This window comes from Anolis carolinensis, chromosome 1 (genome assembly GCF_035594765.1).
Source record: "Anolis carolinensis isolate JA03-04 chromosome 1, rAnoCar3.1.pri, whole genome shotgun sequence".
In the NCBI taxonomy this organism is placed as follows: Eukaryota; Metazoa; Chordata; class Lepidosauria; order Squamata; family Dactyloidae; genus Anolis; species Anolis carolinensis.
In genome coordinates this window covers 357951312-357966937 of record NC_085841.1, presented here as the reverse complement: position 1 = coordinate 357966937, position 15626 = coordinate 357951312, and the positions used below count along the sequence as shown (strand labels likewise).

Genomic DNA, 15626 nt, shown 5'->3' with positions numbered 1-15626 from the left:
CTTTTTAGACCCATGTGTAGAATGTAGTGCCTTGCAAGAGGCATTATATACCATTTCTCTTCTCTCTCTTTCATACACATACACATAGGAATGCCTCTTCTGAAATGACTCCTGCTGGAACAGAAGTCTGTATCATTGACAAGGAAAGAAAGAACAAGCTTTTTCCATGTATCCAACTGCACATGGATTTTTTCTTATGAGCAAATCTGTGGAGGCTGACAACTGCCATGTCAATGTAGTGATGCTTCTACTTATTTTAGTTTGAATTTTAAAGGATTTAAAATGTTGAACCTTTTGTGTAGTACCATATCTTTGCTTCTCAAGGGTAAAGGGAAGCTCAGAAAAGATTTGCTCACCTAAGGGGCAATGTCCTGAAGTATCTCAAGGTCTGCAGGGTAGTATTAGCTGCAAGAACGTCAGTTTCCATCAAGAAAAGACTTTTTTCCTGCCATGAAACTACTGGTCTGCTCGTTGTTGTTGTTGTTGTTGTTATTGTTCCTTGTTCCTTCATGGGTTTTTTTTACTTATTAGGGTGAGCCTAACACTGAGTTTTCTGAAGATGAGGCTGGATCTATACTGCCATATAATGCAGTTTCAGAATGTAGATTATCTGTATTGAACTAGAATATATGGCAGTGTAGACTCATATAATCCAGTTGATTTGCATTCTGAAACTGGCAATGTAGATCCAGCTTGACAGTGTGACTTCCTCAAGGTTATAAAGTGGGATTCTGTGTTGGATTGGGGGCCCTGTTCAGTGCTCAAATCACTTTTCTTTTACACCAGTGGCTCATTCTAGTCTGGATAATACAGATTCCTAGGGAAAAGCCTAGAATTGGTCTTTTTGCAGTTTTTCAGCCTTCTAACCTGAATGTTTCCTGTTTGTTCTGTTGTAGAATTGAAACCATTTATCAGGTTGAAGTCAAGAAGAAGAAGAAAAATAGCAATTTGGCAGTGCAGTTTTTACTTACTGAATTGGAGTCGGTGGGGAATATACGCTTTGAAGAGGGTTCACCAAGTGATGCCTGGTACAGCTGTTTTCAGATGTTTTAAAACTTGAGTATGTAGTGTGTTGGTGTCCCCTCCTCTATTTGTTTTTGCTAGATGGATTTTCTAACTTTTGCTATGTACATCTTTGATTGTATTATAATCCAAACCTGTTTTAGAGTAATTGCTTAAACTGCAATTGGAGAGGTTCAGTGAACTACCACTACAGCTTAGTGATAGAGCACATTCAAGTGATCCCATTTTAAGTTCCAGCATCTCAAGATAGAGCTTGTAAAGATTAGACATACTTATTAGTTCATTTATTATTACTTCTTTAATTTTAAAGATGTATAAGAAGCCTCTTAGGATAAATCCTCTCACAAGAAGCAGAGTAACCAAATTTAACATTGTGTAATAAGACAGTGAGAGCCATGATAAAATCGGTCTCAAAAAACAGAAAGCATTGCCTATGTTTAGTAGTCCCAATTGAATCCTGACTCAGTAGTAGGCCAAGGAGCAATGAAGAGCCACTGAGCACTTGAGGTAGACAGATAATAGAAGATCATGGTTCATTGTCGATGCACACTATATTTCAGCTACCCATCGGTTATTTCTGTTCTGGGTTATTATGTGATGGGGCTAGTGAATGAAGACTCTTGATGCAGTCCTTGTGAATAATATGATGATCTGTAGCTTGAGGAAAACATATGTTCTTTGATGACGTATGAAAGAGACAAGGACTTGAAGTGTTCATGTTCATTCTCCATTCCAGATATTTCTAAATGCAATAATTGAATGCAGCCAATGTGTATTCCAGCATAAAACAACATTCTTACTGGAAAACTACTAAAGAAACATGTGCTCCTTAATGGTCTCTGTTTAAGTACTAATCAGGCCCAATTCTCCTTTGTCCTTAGTCCCAAACCATGTTTAGATCAGGTTTATTCAAGGTAGTATGGTGGTCATATCTGAAAGGACTTGGTGTTGAATCACATTCGTGTTAGAAGGTCTTGGTGAACCTTCGAACATTTACTGTAAGCTCCCTCTTTAGCATTTCTAGGTCCCCCAGCACAACTGTGTGGCTAACTTCTGACAGAAGCATACCACAGAATCGTGCTGGAGGACCTAGAAATTGCCTAGAGAGAGAGAACGTATTTGTTTAGATGCAGGTAAGTGAAATTGTGGAATGGAAATAGTCAGTTGTGTGAATAGAGAGATCATACTATAAATACCTTCCTTATTTGAACATCCTTTTCCAACCATGTTGGTGTTTTTACTTAACCATGTCGCTCATTTATGTCTTCATTTGGAGACATTTCCTGACACTTGAGCCTATCACAGAAAGGAACAAGTCTCAGAAAAGGAGGGGGGATTGTTGCTTTTAAAATAAAGAATTACAGATTTCTGCTGAAACACTAAACAAAGATTTTAGATAGATCTTTTGGTGGTCCAATTGACACAAATCCCTCTGTTCTTCTTGGTCTAGGTTTAATTCCTGCTATGAGTTAATTCTCTCCCGATTTTGTGCCTGGGACTTCAAAGCATACGGCATCACAGGAGTGAAAGTAAACCGTGTCATTAGGGTGCACAATCGGATGCTGCGGCTGAGATTTGAGGATAAGTTCCAGCAATTTTTGGACAGAGAGGATTTAACTGAGACCATGTAAGTGAGCAAATTTTAAAGGAGTGATAGCAAGAGTATGAGTTGAATCTAAATATGCATACATATTCCATTCTGTGCATCAACTGGAAGCTTAAAGGCCCATGATATTTTTACATCATCCTTTGAATATATTTTTTTCCAGCAGTGGCTCCCCTTTTTCTTTATTGTTGCTATTGTTGTTTTCCCTTTCCAGGAACTACAGGAAGATGCTGGAATATCTCTTCTATAAATATCCCCCTGAAACGTCCTTGAAGAAAAAGCAGTTGATCCAAATCTTAGAGGAAGGCTTCCAAGAAACAAAAAAGGTAGCTATAAATTGAAAAGAAACAAAACTAATTCCATTCTTCTTTTTCCACTCATGACCTCTTGACCTCATTACATCTTGAAGTTTTTTGTCTGAATTATGAGCCTCATATTTAGAACTTCCTATTTAATAATGCTTCATAGCATTAGGATTCTAGGGCAGCACCACTTCATAATACCTGCAGGTTGACCTAGTCTCATGATATTGTAAAGCTGTCTTGGGTTCCATATTGGTAGAAAGGCAAGTTATATATATAGTATTTTTCCTATGAATTCAAACCAAAAAACAACAACAATAACAACAACACTACTGACATATATAAAACAAGATCTGGACAAATGATCCCTAACATGATTGCTAGCTTTCTGTGAGTTGGGTGTTCATTTGCAATGTCCTCTACTTATACTGTGAAATAGGGCCCAAAGAAGACTAGGAAGCCACAACTTGGAATTATGCAGAAGATAATTTGCACTAAAAATAGTACCTGTGCAGGGCAGCTTTTGGGCAAAAAGGACTTTCATTCTGTAACCAGCACAAGTTATGTAGATTAAACTATCAGTAACATTGGATTCTTGAAATAAATACTTGACTTTAAAGAAATGAGATATGTTTTGGGCACAAGATTCAACTACCCATAAACCAGCTTTCAATGTTATTTTTTAATGGCAAAGTTTTTAGTCCTGAAAATGTTTTATGAAGGAAGAGGCTTCTTTGCCCCGCTTTGACCAACAGTATTTTATCTATGTTAATCTTTCCAAAACAACTACTGGATTTCTGCAGTTTTGCATCTTTGATTATTCATGGATTAATATATTAACTCTAACAGTCTCTAGATCCTCCAGCATGACTACAGTGAACTTCCACCATAGAGTTGCACTAGAGGTCTAGAGATTCCTTGCGAGAACACTTGTCTAGGTATTTGTAGGTCCTTCAGCATGTAAACATAGAATATTAGGTTTTCTCACCCACCAAAACAGAATCATGGAGCAGGAGTGCTTCTTAGCAGCACAGAGATGGCCCCTGAAGTTTTATGTTGCCCGCGGAGCACACTTTGCCCACCCCTGGTTTACAGGGAGGCTTTTGGAGTAAGGAGTAGCTTTCCATGTTCAGATGTGCTTCACTTTTCATGTTCTTTTAGGCATCTGAATGCGAAGAAGCTGTTCTGCTCACAAACAGCCTAAGTATCTGTGAATGTCCAAGAATTGAGTATTTGCAAAAAGAAGCCAGAAGTAGAGGGGAACCGGAAGATCTGTCAAGGCATGGTAATGTTAGAGATTCTGCTCTATTTCATTGTTGTTCTGTACCTTCCCATTATTTCTGACTTATGACAAACTTATCACAGGGTTTTTTGGGGCTGAGAGTGTAGGTTTTCATGCACTGCCACATTCACAGATTTCTCATTTGCAGATTTGATTATTGCTGAGTTTGTAGCTGCCGCTTAACTAGCGCCACCTTCTCAGACCTACTTCATTTCAATCTCCCATCCTTCCAAAAGAGCCAGCTACATGAAGTCAACATAAATGATATGCTTAGCATGCATTTTAGAAGTTGGTCTTCCTCAAGAACTGAGAAATGTTGATTTGTGATAGTATGGGCTTTCCATTGCCCTGCACATTTTGCATTTTATGTGGTTTGTTTTGTGTCTGACCTTTGGAAATAAAGCACAGATTTCACTGGCAAGTCAAAAATGGCACAAAACCCCAGCTCAGTTAGCATATATGATAAAAGGCTTCAGCTCAAACTGCTGGCATTGTAAAAAGGGGAAAGGATGGTTTACACATATGTGGTGGGAATGTGAGGAAGTGCAGATATTTTGGAAGAGGGTACTAGAACAAATAAACGGGTTATTCAAGGTAAAGTTGATGGAAGGATCAAAAAAAATGAACAATGGACAGATGGAATATTTATGAACAAGTACAATCGGATATTATGGAAATAGTACAACAAGATATCACATAGATTATAAAAATACAAAGAATCAAAGAGAACTGGTTAATATACTCGTATGTGAAGTGGGTTGAAGATGGGAAAGCTAATGATCAGACAAAGGAGAAAATGGACAGACTCATGGACTGGCTGCACTTAAAAATGCTTTGTAAAGTTGGAGGGAGGGGGGAAAGGGGGTAAAAACTAATGGTTTATAGATGTATATAAAGTAAGTTGATTTCTATCTATTAGATGGATACCATTGCAATAAAAAAATGAAAAAAAGGAATCATGTTGCATGGAGAAAAATATTTGAATTGCAGGGAATGTACATTTTTCACTTAATATCTAGTATATGACCCTCAGGGTTTGCAGGGATGGCCTAGTAGGTATATGTTCTTCTAGTCTGAAGCTTTAAGACAAGGCCTCATGATGACTAACACATAACCAGATTCTTAAATGAGCAAGTAGTCCTTTCAACGCCCGTTTAGTGTGAGGCTTGGTTAGCTTGAAACATCTGGGATATCAATGTATTGTTCTTGCAAACAAGACCCCCTCTGTCTTTTCCTTTTTTCAGGGAGACTCATAATTTCAAAAGTCTTCCTTGGGCATAGGGCTCAAGCTCGTGATATGGACCCAATCACTCGGGTCAACTATGCCAGAGCCGATTCTGTGTTCAGACCTCGCAAGCCCTCCCAAAATGGCACCCGTACATCCTGCATTGGGATTCTGGATCAGCAAGAGAAACCAAAAGGTTAGATAATTGTTCCAAGTGAAGTTCGTTCTTTCACATATGTAGTCAAGGAGAGGAAATATATGGTCCACCTGCTTCTGCTGGACTGCAGTAACTATCTGCTAAAGTAGTCTGGACAGTAGTTAGGGATTATGGGAGCTGTAATGGAGCAACACTGGCTGGGTGCATAATGTGCTTCACCAGAGAATATTGTTCCTAGGAACTATATATAATTGCTAGTTCATCTCTTTCCAAATACTGTATGTTTTTATTGTGAGCAGATATATCAAACTGCTGTAATTCTAATAGTTGTTTGTATTACTTGGAAAAATTGTTTGTGTTTGAGTCGTGGAAGTACATTTCTTAGATATAGTCAGCATGTTGGCTGCAGTATAGCCAATGGCTGGGGAATTCTAGTTTTGTTCCAAAAAGTAACTTTCCCAAATCCTTACAATTTGGTCCATTTCTATCACCATAAGCCTTAACATACTGCAAAACCTGTTGAATTCTTCTGTCAGTGACTAATTCTTCAAATAGTAATGGAAACTTCAGCTAACGCGGTGGTTCTCAAGCTGTGGGTCCCGAGATGTTTTGGCTTTCAACTCCCAGAAATCCTAACAGCTGGTAAACTGGCTGGGATTTCTGGGAGTTGTAGGCCAAAACACCTGGGGACCTAGCGGTTGAGAACAACTGACAATTACAAATTGATTTTTTGTTTTCCAAAATGGGAAATCGACTGTTACATTTTTGCTCATTCTACCAGTCCTGAGATAATCAGAAACCTGTCAATTTGGGTCTGAAATTCATCTTGTAGTACAGACGTTGTCTGACAATTTGACTTTAGAGGAGAAAAAACACAGTCCTGTCTGTGGCTAAAAGTTATATCATCCCAATAATATTACTACAAGTTTAGTACCCAAAAGGAGAGTAACAAAGTTTGAGAAACCACGAGAGGGAGCTCCAATCACATACATGATGCTCAAACTGTTTCATTCTGAAAGCCACTGTTTCTCTTTTTCTGTGCTGCCTATTTTTCTATCCCAATGCTCCTCAAAGTGGAAGGATAGAAAATGAATACCACATCATCTGGCATCTGCTTCTGCAAAAGGTCTACCTTCAGCTCCATAACTTATTGCTATTCCTTGATGTTTTGTGTGTTATCCTTATAATAACAGAATGCCTGCAAACCTATAGATGTGCTTCTTAGAAAAAGTAGGCTTTTCATTTCTACCAGAGTGAATCCCAGTTGGTGAAGCAGTTGATGGGACAAGAAATAGAAGTGATTGAGAGGTTTAGATAAATTGCTAGGCTGAACAAGTGCTTAGAGATTCAATGTTTCTAAATTCTATAGCTTCCTCCCCCACCCCATTAAGGCACCATTTTTCACCTGATGGACCTCAAGGTTGTAGTAAAAAAGGGGGTGAGAAAGACACCGACAATAGATCTCGCTAATGTGAAATCTACCCACCCGTTTTCTAAATGAAATTGCCTACATAAAAACATAAACTCTATACGTTTTCATGGATTTAATCTGAATTCTTTTCAGTACTAATGGTGTTTAATACTGTTTAAATATTTGTATATTTAAATTGTATTGCAATGCTTTGAGACTCCTTGTGGAGGGAAAAAGTGGGATATAAATAAGTATAATAATAATATTCTGCCAGAGATGCATCAACAAGTCCTTTTCTGTGATTTCAGAGACTTGTTCTTCCATGGAGTTCAGGGACTGCGACTGCAGCCTCCGACAGTGTGAGTGGTTTCTGTTTGATCACGAGCTGGTTTTGCCAGAGTACATCGTTGAGTTTGAGTACATCACACTGGTATGGGATTCCTGTTTGCTCGAAGCGTGTTCAATGCTTATAGTTCACATAGATGTTTATTTTTTGATAGCACTAGTAATAACTTCACCTGTAAGGTTGCTATGATGTTGGCTTCAGTCTCACAGTTGTAGCATGGTCTGGAATGATCAGTGTCATTCATAGTGTCGCCCCCATGGATCTCCTCCCATACCAGACACAATACCAGCACTGTAGCTAAAGTACCATAAAATTTGACAGAATCAGTTACTACTAAAAAAAAAGCCACAGGGAAATAACCGCACTGACTTGTAGTGATACAGAGCATGATTGTAATGGGATCATAGTGACAGCATAGAATTGTAGGATTATAGATATTGTTATACCATACCTGTAAGATATTTTTTATAAAGAGTAATTACTTTCTGCTGAAACCCTGAACAAAGATTTTATTCTTTCAGTGTCACCCCTCTCTGGTGGTGTCATAACTTGGAGAGTGGAAAAAACTGAATAGGAAAGAAAGCAACTGTCTTAGATTTATTCTTTGCTGTTACAAACATAAGCATAATTGGATACAAACTGCAATTTTGGTGCATAGACTCTAAGCTAGCTTTAATTCTTAACCTTGATGTTGTGATGAGATATCAGCTTCCAGAATCTCCAGCCAGCATGACCACTGACAGGGGCTTTAAAGTGTTTCAGTTTAACAAGCTGGACCTACAGGTTGGGAACCATTGGCCTACACTATTTTTATAAAGGAAAGTCAAGACAAGAGTGAATCTTGAGAATTTTGATGCAAATGTGTGCTGCATTTACATATCTTTTTGAACATCTTCCCACATTTCTGTTTTAACATACTTTTTATTAATCCCTGGTCTTTTGTGTAGGTCAAAGTAGAAGCTCTGTTTTCCTCACTCAACAATGTGATTGGGGAAGAAGGAAAGAAACATGCAGCAGGTTTTGTGCTCTCTCGAGATCTACAACGTGATGAGGAGATTTTAAGCATGGAGCCTATCATTAAGCCCAGACCCAAAATTGTTTGCCTAGATGAAAAAACAGTGTTAGCTGTTGCAAAGGCCAACATTTGCAGTCAGATAACAGTAAGTGAGGAGTTTCTCATCAGTAATATGATGATAAAGTGCTGCACACTTGGAGTGTATTGAAGTTTGGAGAACTGGTTTCCCTCCCTTTTTTTGACCTGGCCTATTATAGTTCCCTTCTCCCTGTCAATTCAAGTCAGAGGTTGACAGATGAGAAGAAGGTGAGGGATGAGACTGAAGAGAAGCAGAGAACAGAGAGGTTATTTCCAAATGACAGTATTGGGGTTAGAGTGCATGCAATAATTAGAGATCTTGATTAAGTAGCAAACCTGCCAATGGCATCAAGAAATTCTCATCCAAAGAACTTTTGGACCTTAATAAAACTCCAGAATCCCACAGGTTGTTGTTATAGCAGTTAAATGGAATATGTGATCTGAAAACAGAATGCTATGATAAAGATTATAAATCAAAATCAATGCCAAAAAATTCACTGTATGTTTGCATGGGGTCCCCTCAACAAAGACAAAGATGTGCATCATGTAAGTTACGAATATGGGTAATGTCTTAATTTTGAAACAAACACATAGCTTGGTTAACGAAAGGCAGGATTTCTGTTTGGTTTTCAGGCAGAACACATACTTGTTCCTAGCTCCTCTCTAATGGTCAGCCCTACATATCATGAATTTTGACTATCCTTTGTTGCCGTTTTGGAAACCAGGCAACACTCATTGTGACCCACTTTTTCACCTCTTAAACTATTGCCTATGTGCATATTTTTCTTGCAACTGAGGTTACAAGTAATTGGTTTAGAATGTAATACAAACATGTTTGAGGATAGATATCCATGGGAATGAGTTGGGGGGGAGCGGGTTCATCACTATTATTCACACTCCACTTTGGCTTTTCTAACTGCATCTTCCAAGGTGGGAGGAAGAACTAAGGATTAAATGTCCTTATCTCATAGCAGGAGAAATAAAGAGAGGATGGATTTATTCTTCCAATCTCATGCTTGTTGTCCCACCAGATAATTCAAGAACAATTAAGTTCTGCAAGATGACAAACTTCCTTTTAATAAATTATAAATCTCTTTACCAATGCTGTAAAAGTACAACGTGCTAACGGTCTTTCTTAAAAATTTGGGTCAGATGCAGTTACTTTAAGTAAATCTCCCTTTGTGTCTACCACAACTGATGCAGACTTGAAGGCCCAGTAATGACCTTGTCAGGTGCCACTCAGTCAGCTTCTAATTAATGAGAGTCCTGATATTAACAGCTCTACTCACATCTTGTAGACTCAGAGCTGTGGCTTCCTTGATTAAAAATCAGTTTAAGAGTAGTTTGGCTTTCTTCTTTTTCCTTCTGTCTTCGATTTTACCAAACATTTTGCCTTTGCCAATAAGCTATGGCATCTCATTACAAAGTAGAATAGTCTAATTGAAGTCATTCTGGCTTTTAGTCAAAAGCTCAGGCTTGTTTTGCTTTAAGATCCATTCGTTTGTCTTTTTAGCAGTCCATGTTATGCACTGAATTCTTCTCTTTGTTTCAAATTCTCTTCCTGGTTTGAAGAAGCAGTAGAGAGACTTGCAAAAATTTCTCCTTCTGTATTATCTGTGGCATTTGTATACCTGAAGAGCTTTTTTAAGGGCTGCTGTGCAGTTGACCCCAGTCCTTAAATGGATCGGTAGCCATTTGCTGCCAAGGCTTTGGTGGCCCAGATCTTGTGTCTGGAGAGAATGGTGGAACACTGAAATGATGAATTTGTGAGACAAGGACATGTGGTTGTTTAAATTATCTGTAAGGGCTTTTGAGATGCAATGTTTGAAGTGCTTGAGACAAAGATATGCTCATAGGATAACATTAAATATCAACAACAATCTTACTTACTTATAAATATTTCCTTTTCCCAGCTTAAAACTTGCTGTGGCTTAGAAAAGTGATCAAAATAAAAGTTGACATTGCTAAAGACACACACAAGTTTAAATTTTGTTAAACTACCAACAGAATTAAATTAAATGTAAAAAAGCATACCCATTAAAATACATTAAACATGGACAAGACAGCACTTTGTCAAAAGTCTTTCATAGAATCGACATGGAAGAGACCCCAAGGGCCACCCAGTCCATCCTCCTTCTGCCATGCAGAAAAACATAATCAAATCACCCCTAACAGATGGCCATTCAGCTTTTAATGTTGACTTTGGTACATAAATATTATGAATGCATAAGCAAACTCTGCTTTTTTAAAAAATATAGGTTCTGGACCTGCATGGGAATAGGCTGAGCAAACTCCGAGACATCTCCAAGCTAACTGGACTTCGCAAGCTTGTTGTCAGTTTTAATGAGTTCACTTGCTTAGATGATGTTTATCACTTGGTAAGTGAAAAGTGTATTTTGTTCTGCTCTTTAAGGGAAGAATACTCATGGGAAAGAAACATGATATGTTCAAATGTTTCCCCCCATTCATAGATAGCAAACTAAAGGGGAGAGGATTGTAGTGAAGTGAAGCAAAGTGCTAAAACTTTTTAGGGACATGAGAGATGGTTTTTTCAACAGCTGCCCCTAGACTTGGTAACTCTCTTCCCAGGTAGCCAGAATGGCCCTCTTCTTGTTGTCTTCCAGCAGGCTTTTAATCCAGCAAGTTTTAAAAGGATGGGCTCAAGGATGCTGTGTAGATTTAAACTCCACTCTTTTAATAGCTGTTTAATTGTCTTAATTGCATATGATTTTGACTAGAAATTTAAAATGTGTGATACTGTCATTAATTCTATTTTAATATTGACTTTTTGTGTGATTTTAACTGTATTGATCTTTTAAACTGTAAGCTGCCTTGAGTTCCAATTTTGGGGGGACGATGAGGTACAAATATCACAAATTATAATAATAATAATAGCTGTAGTGATGCTAGCAAGCAGCCTTATTTTCCTTTGTCCTTACCAGAAGTCCTCATCCCTTTTTGCATAGCTCTTTTACTCCTAATATATTATTCAGATCCAAATATTCATGTCCAACTGCTGGCATGGTTTTAAAAATAATCCTTTTTGTGCAGTGTTCTTCTTTGTTGATAGTGCCTTCGCCGTGATTCTCATATTAGATACTGCATTGCAGCCAAACCTGGAATATTTTGATGCCAGTCACAACCATGTCATCACCCTTGAAGGCATCCGGGGCCTAAACAAGTTGAAGCATTTGGACTTGAGCTGGAACCAACTGAAAAGGGCAGGGGAGGAAATCAGTGTCTTGCGGAAACATACACCAGCAGTCCTCAGTTTGAATCTCAAGCATAACCCATGGCATAAGGTACTTGTCTCTTTCTGAACATATAACCAAAGGAAGATCATTTAAAAAAACTAGTGTTAGTTTTCAGGTCAGGGTACTGATACTACCGAATCCATTCATTATTACTGCCATTTATTAATTTATCATGTCAAAAGCAAAGCGAGGGTACAGTTGTAACGCATTTAAAAGCACAAACAGAGTTAAAAAACTTGGCATTATACTAAATGTCTTTTAGTACCACAAAGTGAAGTCCATGACATGTGAGTGTGGAGAAGAGCAAACCACAGACGACCAGACTGCAGTCTGAGCCCTGCTACATGCATAATGGAGGACCTTCTTATAGCAACACCTGAGACAATCCAAGTGGCCAGCTTCTGGTCAAAGGACATTACTGCCATCACTTCATTACACAACAGTTTCTTGTCAGAACTACCTGCTGTACCACTCCTTGCATCACCTTCCCACTTCTGATTTTGCAAGTTTTAGTTCAGATGTTGGTCCTTCCTTTCTGAAATGCTTATCACCAGAAGTGTTTTGGATTTCAGATTAAAAAAAATAATCTTGGAATACAAATAGCATATTTATATACTATTTTTGCGATACTGAAAGAAAGAGGCCGGAGAAGTGTGGATTGGCACCAAATTCTTCACTAGGATTCCTATCATTTCACAGGTCCTCAGTCTTCATATCACCGTGCATCACATGAACAACACAAGTAGCAAACAAAGAGACATGAGGCTCGAGAGAGACTGAGGACTTGTGAAATGGCCTGAATCCAAGTCTCTTATCATTGCACAGATCCTTGTGTTTCTCTCTTCAGTCTCTCCTGCAACTTCCTGCTACTGCCATCACTTTGAAAGCAGAATTGGGCTTTTGGTGGCAGAAGTTTCTTTTTTTGGTGCATTTCAGATTTCTAATTTTTTTGATAATTGAGAATAAACCAGTATTAAATGTCACACTGCTACTGATTACAGGATCCACAGTAGTTTACAGTATACGTTAAAATAACACTGAGCTAAACCCAATCAATGATAAAGTTAGAGATCAATAATAATAACAATTTTATTTCTTACCTGCCTCTCTCCCTGTGGTTTGAGGTGGGTCACAGCATAGTCAAATACACAAATACAAAACACAAACACAATTAATTAAAAAGTTTTTTTAAAAAAATGTGTTTGTCCTCCTCAATAGCCATATTGAAATAGACTATGTTTCTTCTGTCCAAAACTATCATCTTCACCAAGACCTTTAAGCCTTCTCATGAGTAATATATTGCCTATATGGTAATAATGGAATGTAAAGACACTATAGAGCCACCGAATAAGGCAGAAGAAAGAGAAGGATTGAGAAGAAAGATGGTTCTTGGCTTCTCATGACCAGAGAGAGAAGCTAGCTTCTTGGAGAAGGATGTTAATTTCCTTTCTTCAAGCTGAGGCAATACTAACTGAATGCTCAATATGTGTTCATTTCCCCCCACTATTTGTTAAGTTAAAGCACTTTAGGTTCATAGTAGAGGTAAACAATGAAAAGGGATAAATTGGCAGTTTTGGATGAGAGTGTGCCAAAACCTGAATGTTGTTTTTTAACCAAAAACTTTAAGAATTCCCAAACAACATGTGTTGATTTCTTGGAGGCTAGGGGATACTGGGATTTATAATCTGTAAAGATAAGCTTTCCTCATTTCCCAACATCCCATTCTGTTTTGGCTTTGTCTTCTCCTCAAGCCAGCCTCCGTGCGGTTGAGCGTGATTGGCCAGCTGAAGGCTCTAACGCACCTGGATGGAATTCTGGTTACGGAGGAAGAGGCAGCGGCTGCAGCTCAGTTTATAGCAAAGTCAAAAATCACTCAGGTTCGGTCTGATTTGTTTTGTTTTGTTTCCTGTGACAATTGTTTTACCTTAATTGAGTCTATGTATCTGAAATCTACTGTTGTGCCTATCACTGTTACTACCCTGTTTCCCCTAAAATAAGACATCCCCGAAAATAAGACCTAGCACATCTTTGGGAGCAAAAATTAATATAAGACACTGTCTTATTTTAGGGGAAACAGGGTACTACTGCTACCGTGTTTCCCCGAAAATAAGACAGTGTCTTATATTATTTTTTATTCCCAAAGATGCACTAGGTCTTATTTTCAGGGGATGTCTTATTTTTCCATGAAGAATAATTCACATTTATTGTTGAACAAAAACATGAACATTTATTCTATACTGTACAGTAGTTGTCATCACAAACCAACATAACTAAACCAGACGAACTGTGACTCCTGTCAAGAATTTCTTGTTAACTACCATTATTTCCATATACAACTGGTATGTACATTTACCAATCCTGGATGCTCTGGTGTTCTGTTCGATGGGCATGCTTCCAAACAAAAGCTTTGCTAGGTTTTACTTTCGGGGGAGGCCTTATATTTAGCAATTCAGCAAAACCTCTACTAGGTCTTATTTTTTGGGGATGTCTTATTTTAGGGGAAACAGGGTATTGCCTTTGCTTCTATAACATTGATAATAATATGATTAGTAATTATGATGAAGACTTTCTTCCTTATATTCTGCCAACCTATCAGTTCAAAAACATGCAAATGGGAGTAGCTCAATAGGTACTGCTCCGGCGGGAAGGTAATGGCGCTCCATGTAGTCATGCCGGCCACATGACCTTGGAGGTATCTACGGACAATGCCGGTTTTTCGGCTTAGAATTGGAGATGAGCACCAACCTCCAGAGTCAGACATGACTGGACTTAATGTCAGGGGAAAACCTTTACCTTTCTTCCATATAGCCTTTTCTTCTTGTGCTTTGTGTGACAACTTGAGTAGTAGCAGTTCTATGTTCTACTTGTCTTTGTCAGTATTCTTTCAAAGAATTTGCCTGCATCTCATCATTTATAATGCTGTCTATCCTCCAGCAACATCTTTAAACATCATGTATGAGAAAGATTAATTAGGCAAATTACTATTTAATAGTCAGCCAGGGAACACTTTTGTTTTATGGTCAATCAGGGACCCTTATGGAAAATCAATTATGCTCAAGAGTCATCTCAACTTATTAAACCCTGTTCAGATGAAAAGAAATGGTTTCCTGTCTTCCCAGGCATGACCTACATCAATGGTTCTCAGCTTGTGGGTCACCAAATGTTTTGGCCTTCAACTCCCAGAAATCCTAACAGCTAGTAAACTGGGCTGGGATTTTTGGGAGTTGTAGGCCAAAACACCTGGGGACCCACAGGTTAAGAATCACTGACCTACATGAAGAATTTGGCTGCACAAGGCATGCATGTCGTCAGTTGCAATGTTTTGAGCCCTTGAATCTTCTGGTTTCCTTTTTATAGGAGTCTTTGGTGGAGCATTCACGAACAGACCAAGAAAAGCTGCATGTGCTCAGCATCCTTCCTTATGCAAAAATCTTGAGCCAGATTAGCAAGAACAGAGTGGACCTATTCGAGAACAACTGGTTTTCTAAGGTGAAGAGAAACTTTATCAAATGGCATGTATTTGTTATTAAATTAGAAGGCTTCATATTTGAGTTTCATTTTGAGAATCTGCTTGTGGGGATTTCCAGCTATCAAGGGATTTTGCTGCAGTTGGCACACTTAAAAATGGGAGCTGGTATGGAATAGTGCTTTGAGCATTGGACTATGGGAGCATCTGCACTATATATTTAATGTAGTTTAACACCACCTTTACAACCATGGCCCAATGCTATAAAATCATGAGAGCAATGGTTTTGCAAAGCCTGTAGCCTTCTCTGCCAAATAGTACTGGTTTCTCATCAGACTTCTGATCCCAGAATCCAGTAGCATTGAGCCATGGCAGCTAAAGTGGAGTGAAACTGCATTAATTCCACAGTGTGGATGCACCCGTTGACTTTGGAGACCAGGATGTGAATCCTGCTTGGCCAG

General features: G+C 38.5%; 1 protein-coding gene across 5 annotated transcripts in view; it reads left to right on the top strand.

Moving 5' to 3' along the window:
- The window catches only part of lrrc9 (leucine rich repeat containing 9), a 54929-nt gene that overhangs the window by 16372 nt on the left and 22931 nt on the right, over positions 1 to 15626 (top strand). For all 5 annotated transcript variants that reach the window (XM_008116723.2, XM_062968602.1, XM_008116724.3 and 2 more), the window contains 11 exons: positions 897 to 1028; positions 2474 to 2650; positions 2844 to 2955; positions 4093 to 4216; positions 5458 to 5634; positions 7315 to 7436; positions 8300 to 8512; positions 10704 to 10823; positions 11556 to 11747; positions 13451 to 13576; positions 15057 to 15188. In XM_008116723.2, coding sequence (XP_008114930.1) covers positions 897 to 1028; positions 2474 to 2650; positions 2844 to 2955; positions 4093 to 4216; positions 5458 to 5634; positions 7315 to 7436; positions 8300 to 8512; positions 10704 to 10823; positions 11556 to 11747; positions 13451 to 13576; positions 15057 to 15188 — 1627 coding nt within the window. The remainder of the gene's footprint in view (positions 1 to 896; positions 1029 to 2473; positions 2651 to 2843; positions 2956 to 4092; positions 4217 to 5457; positions 5635 to 7314; positions 7437 to 8299; positions 8513 to 10703; positions 10824 to 11555; positions 11748 to 13450; positions 13577 to 15056; positions 15189 to 15626) is intronic.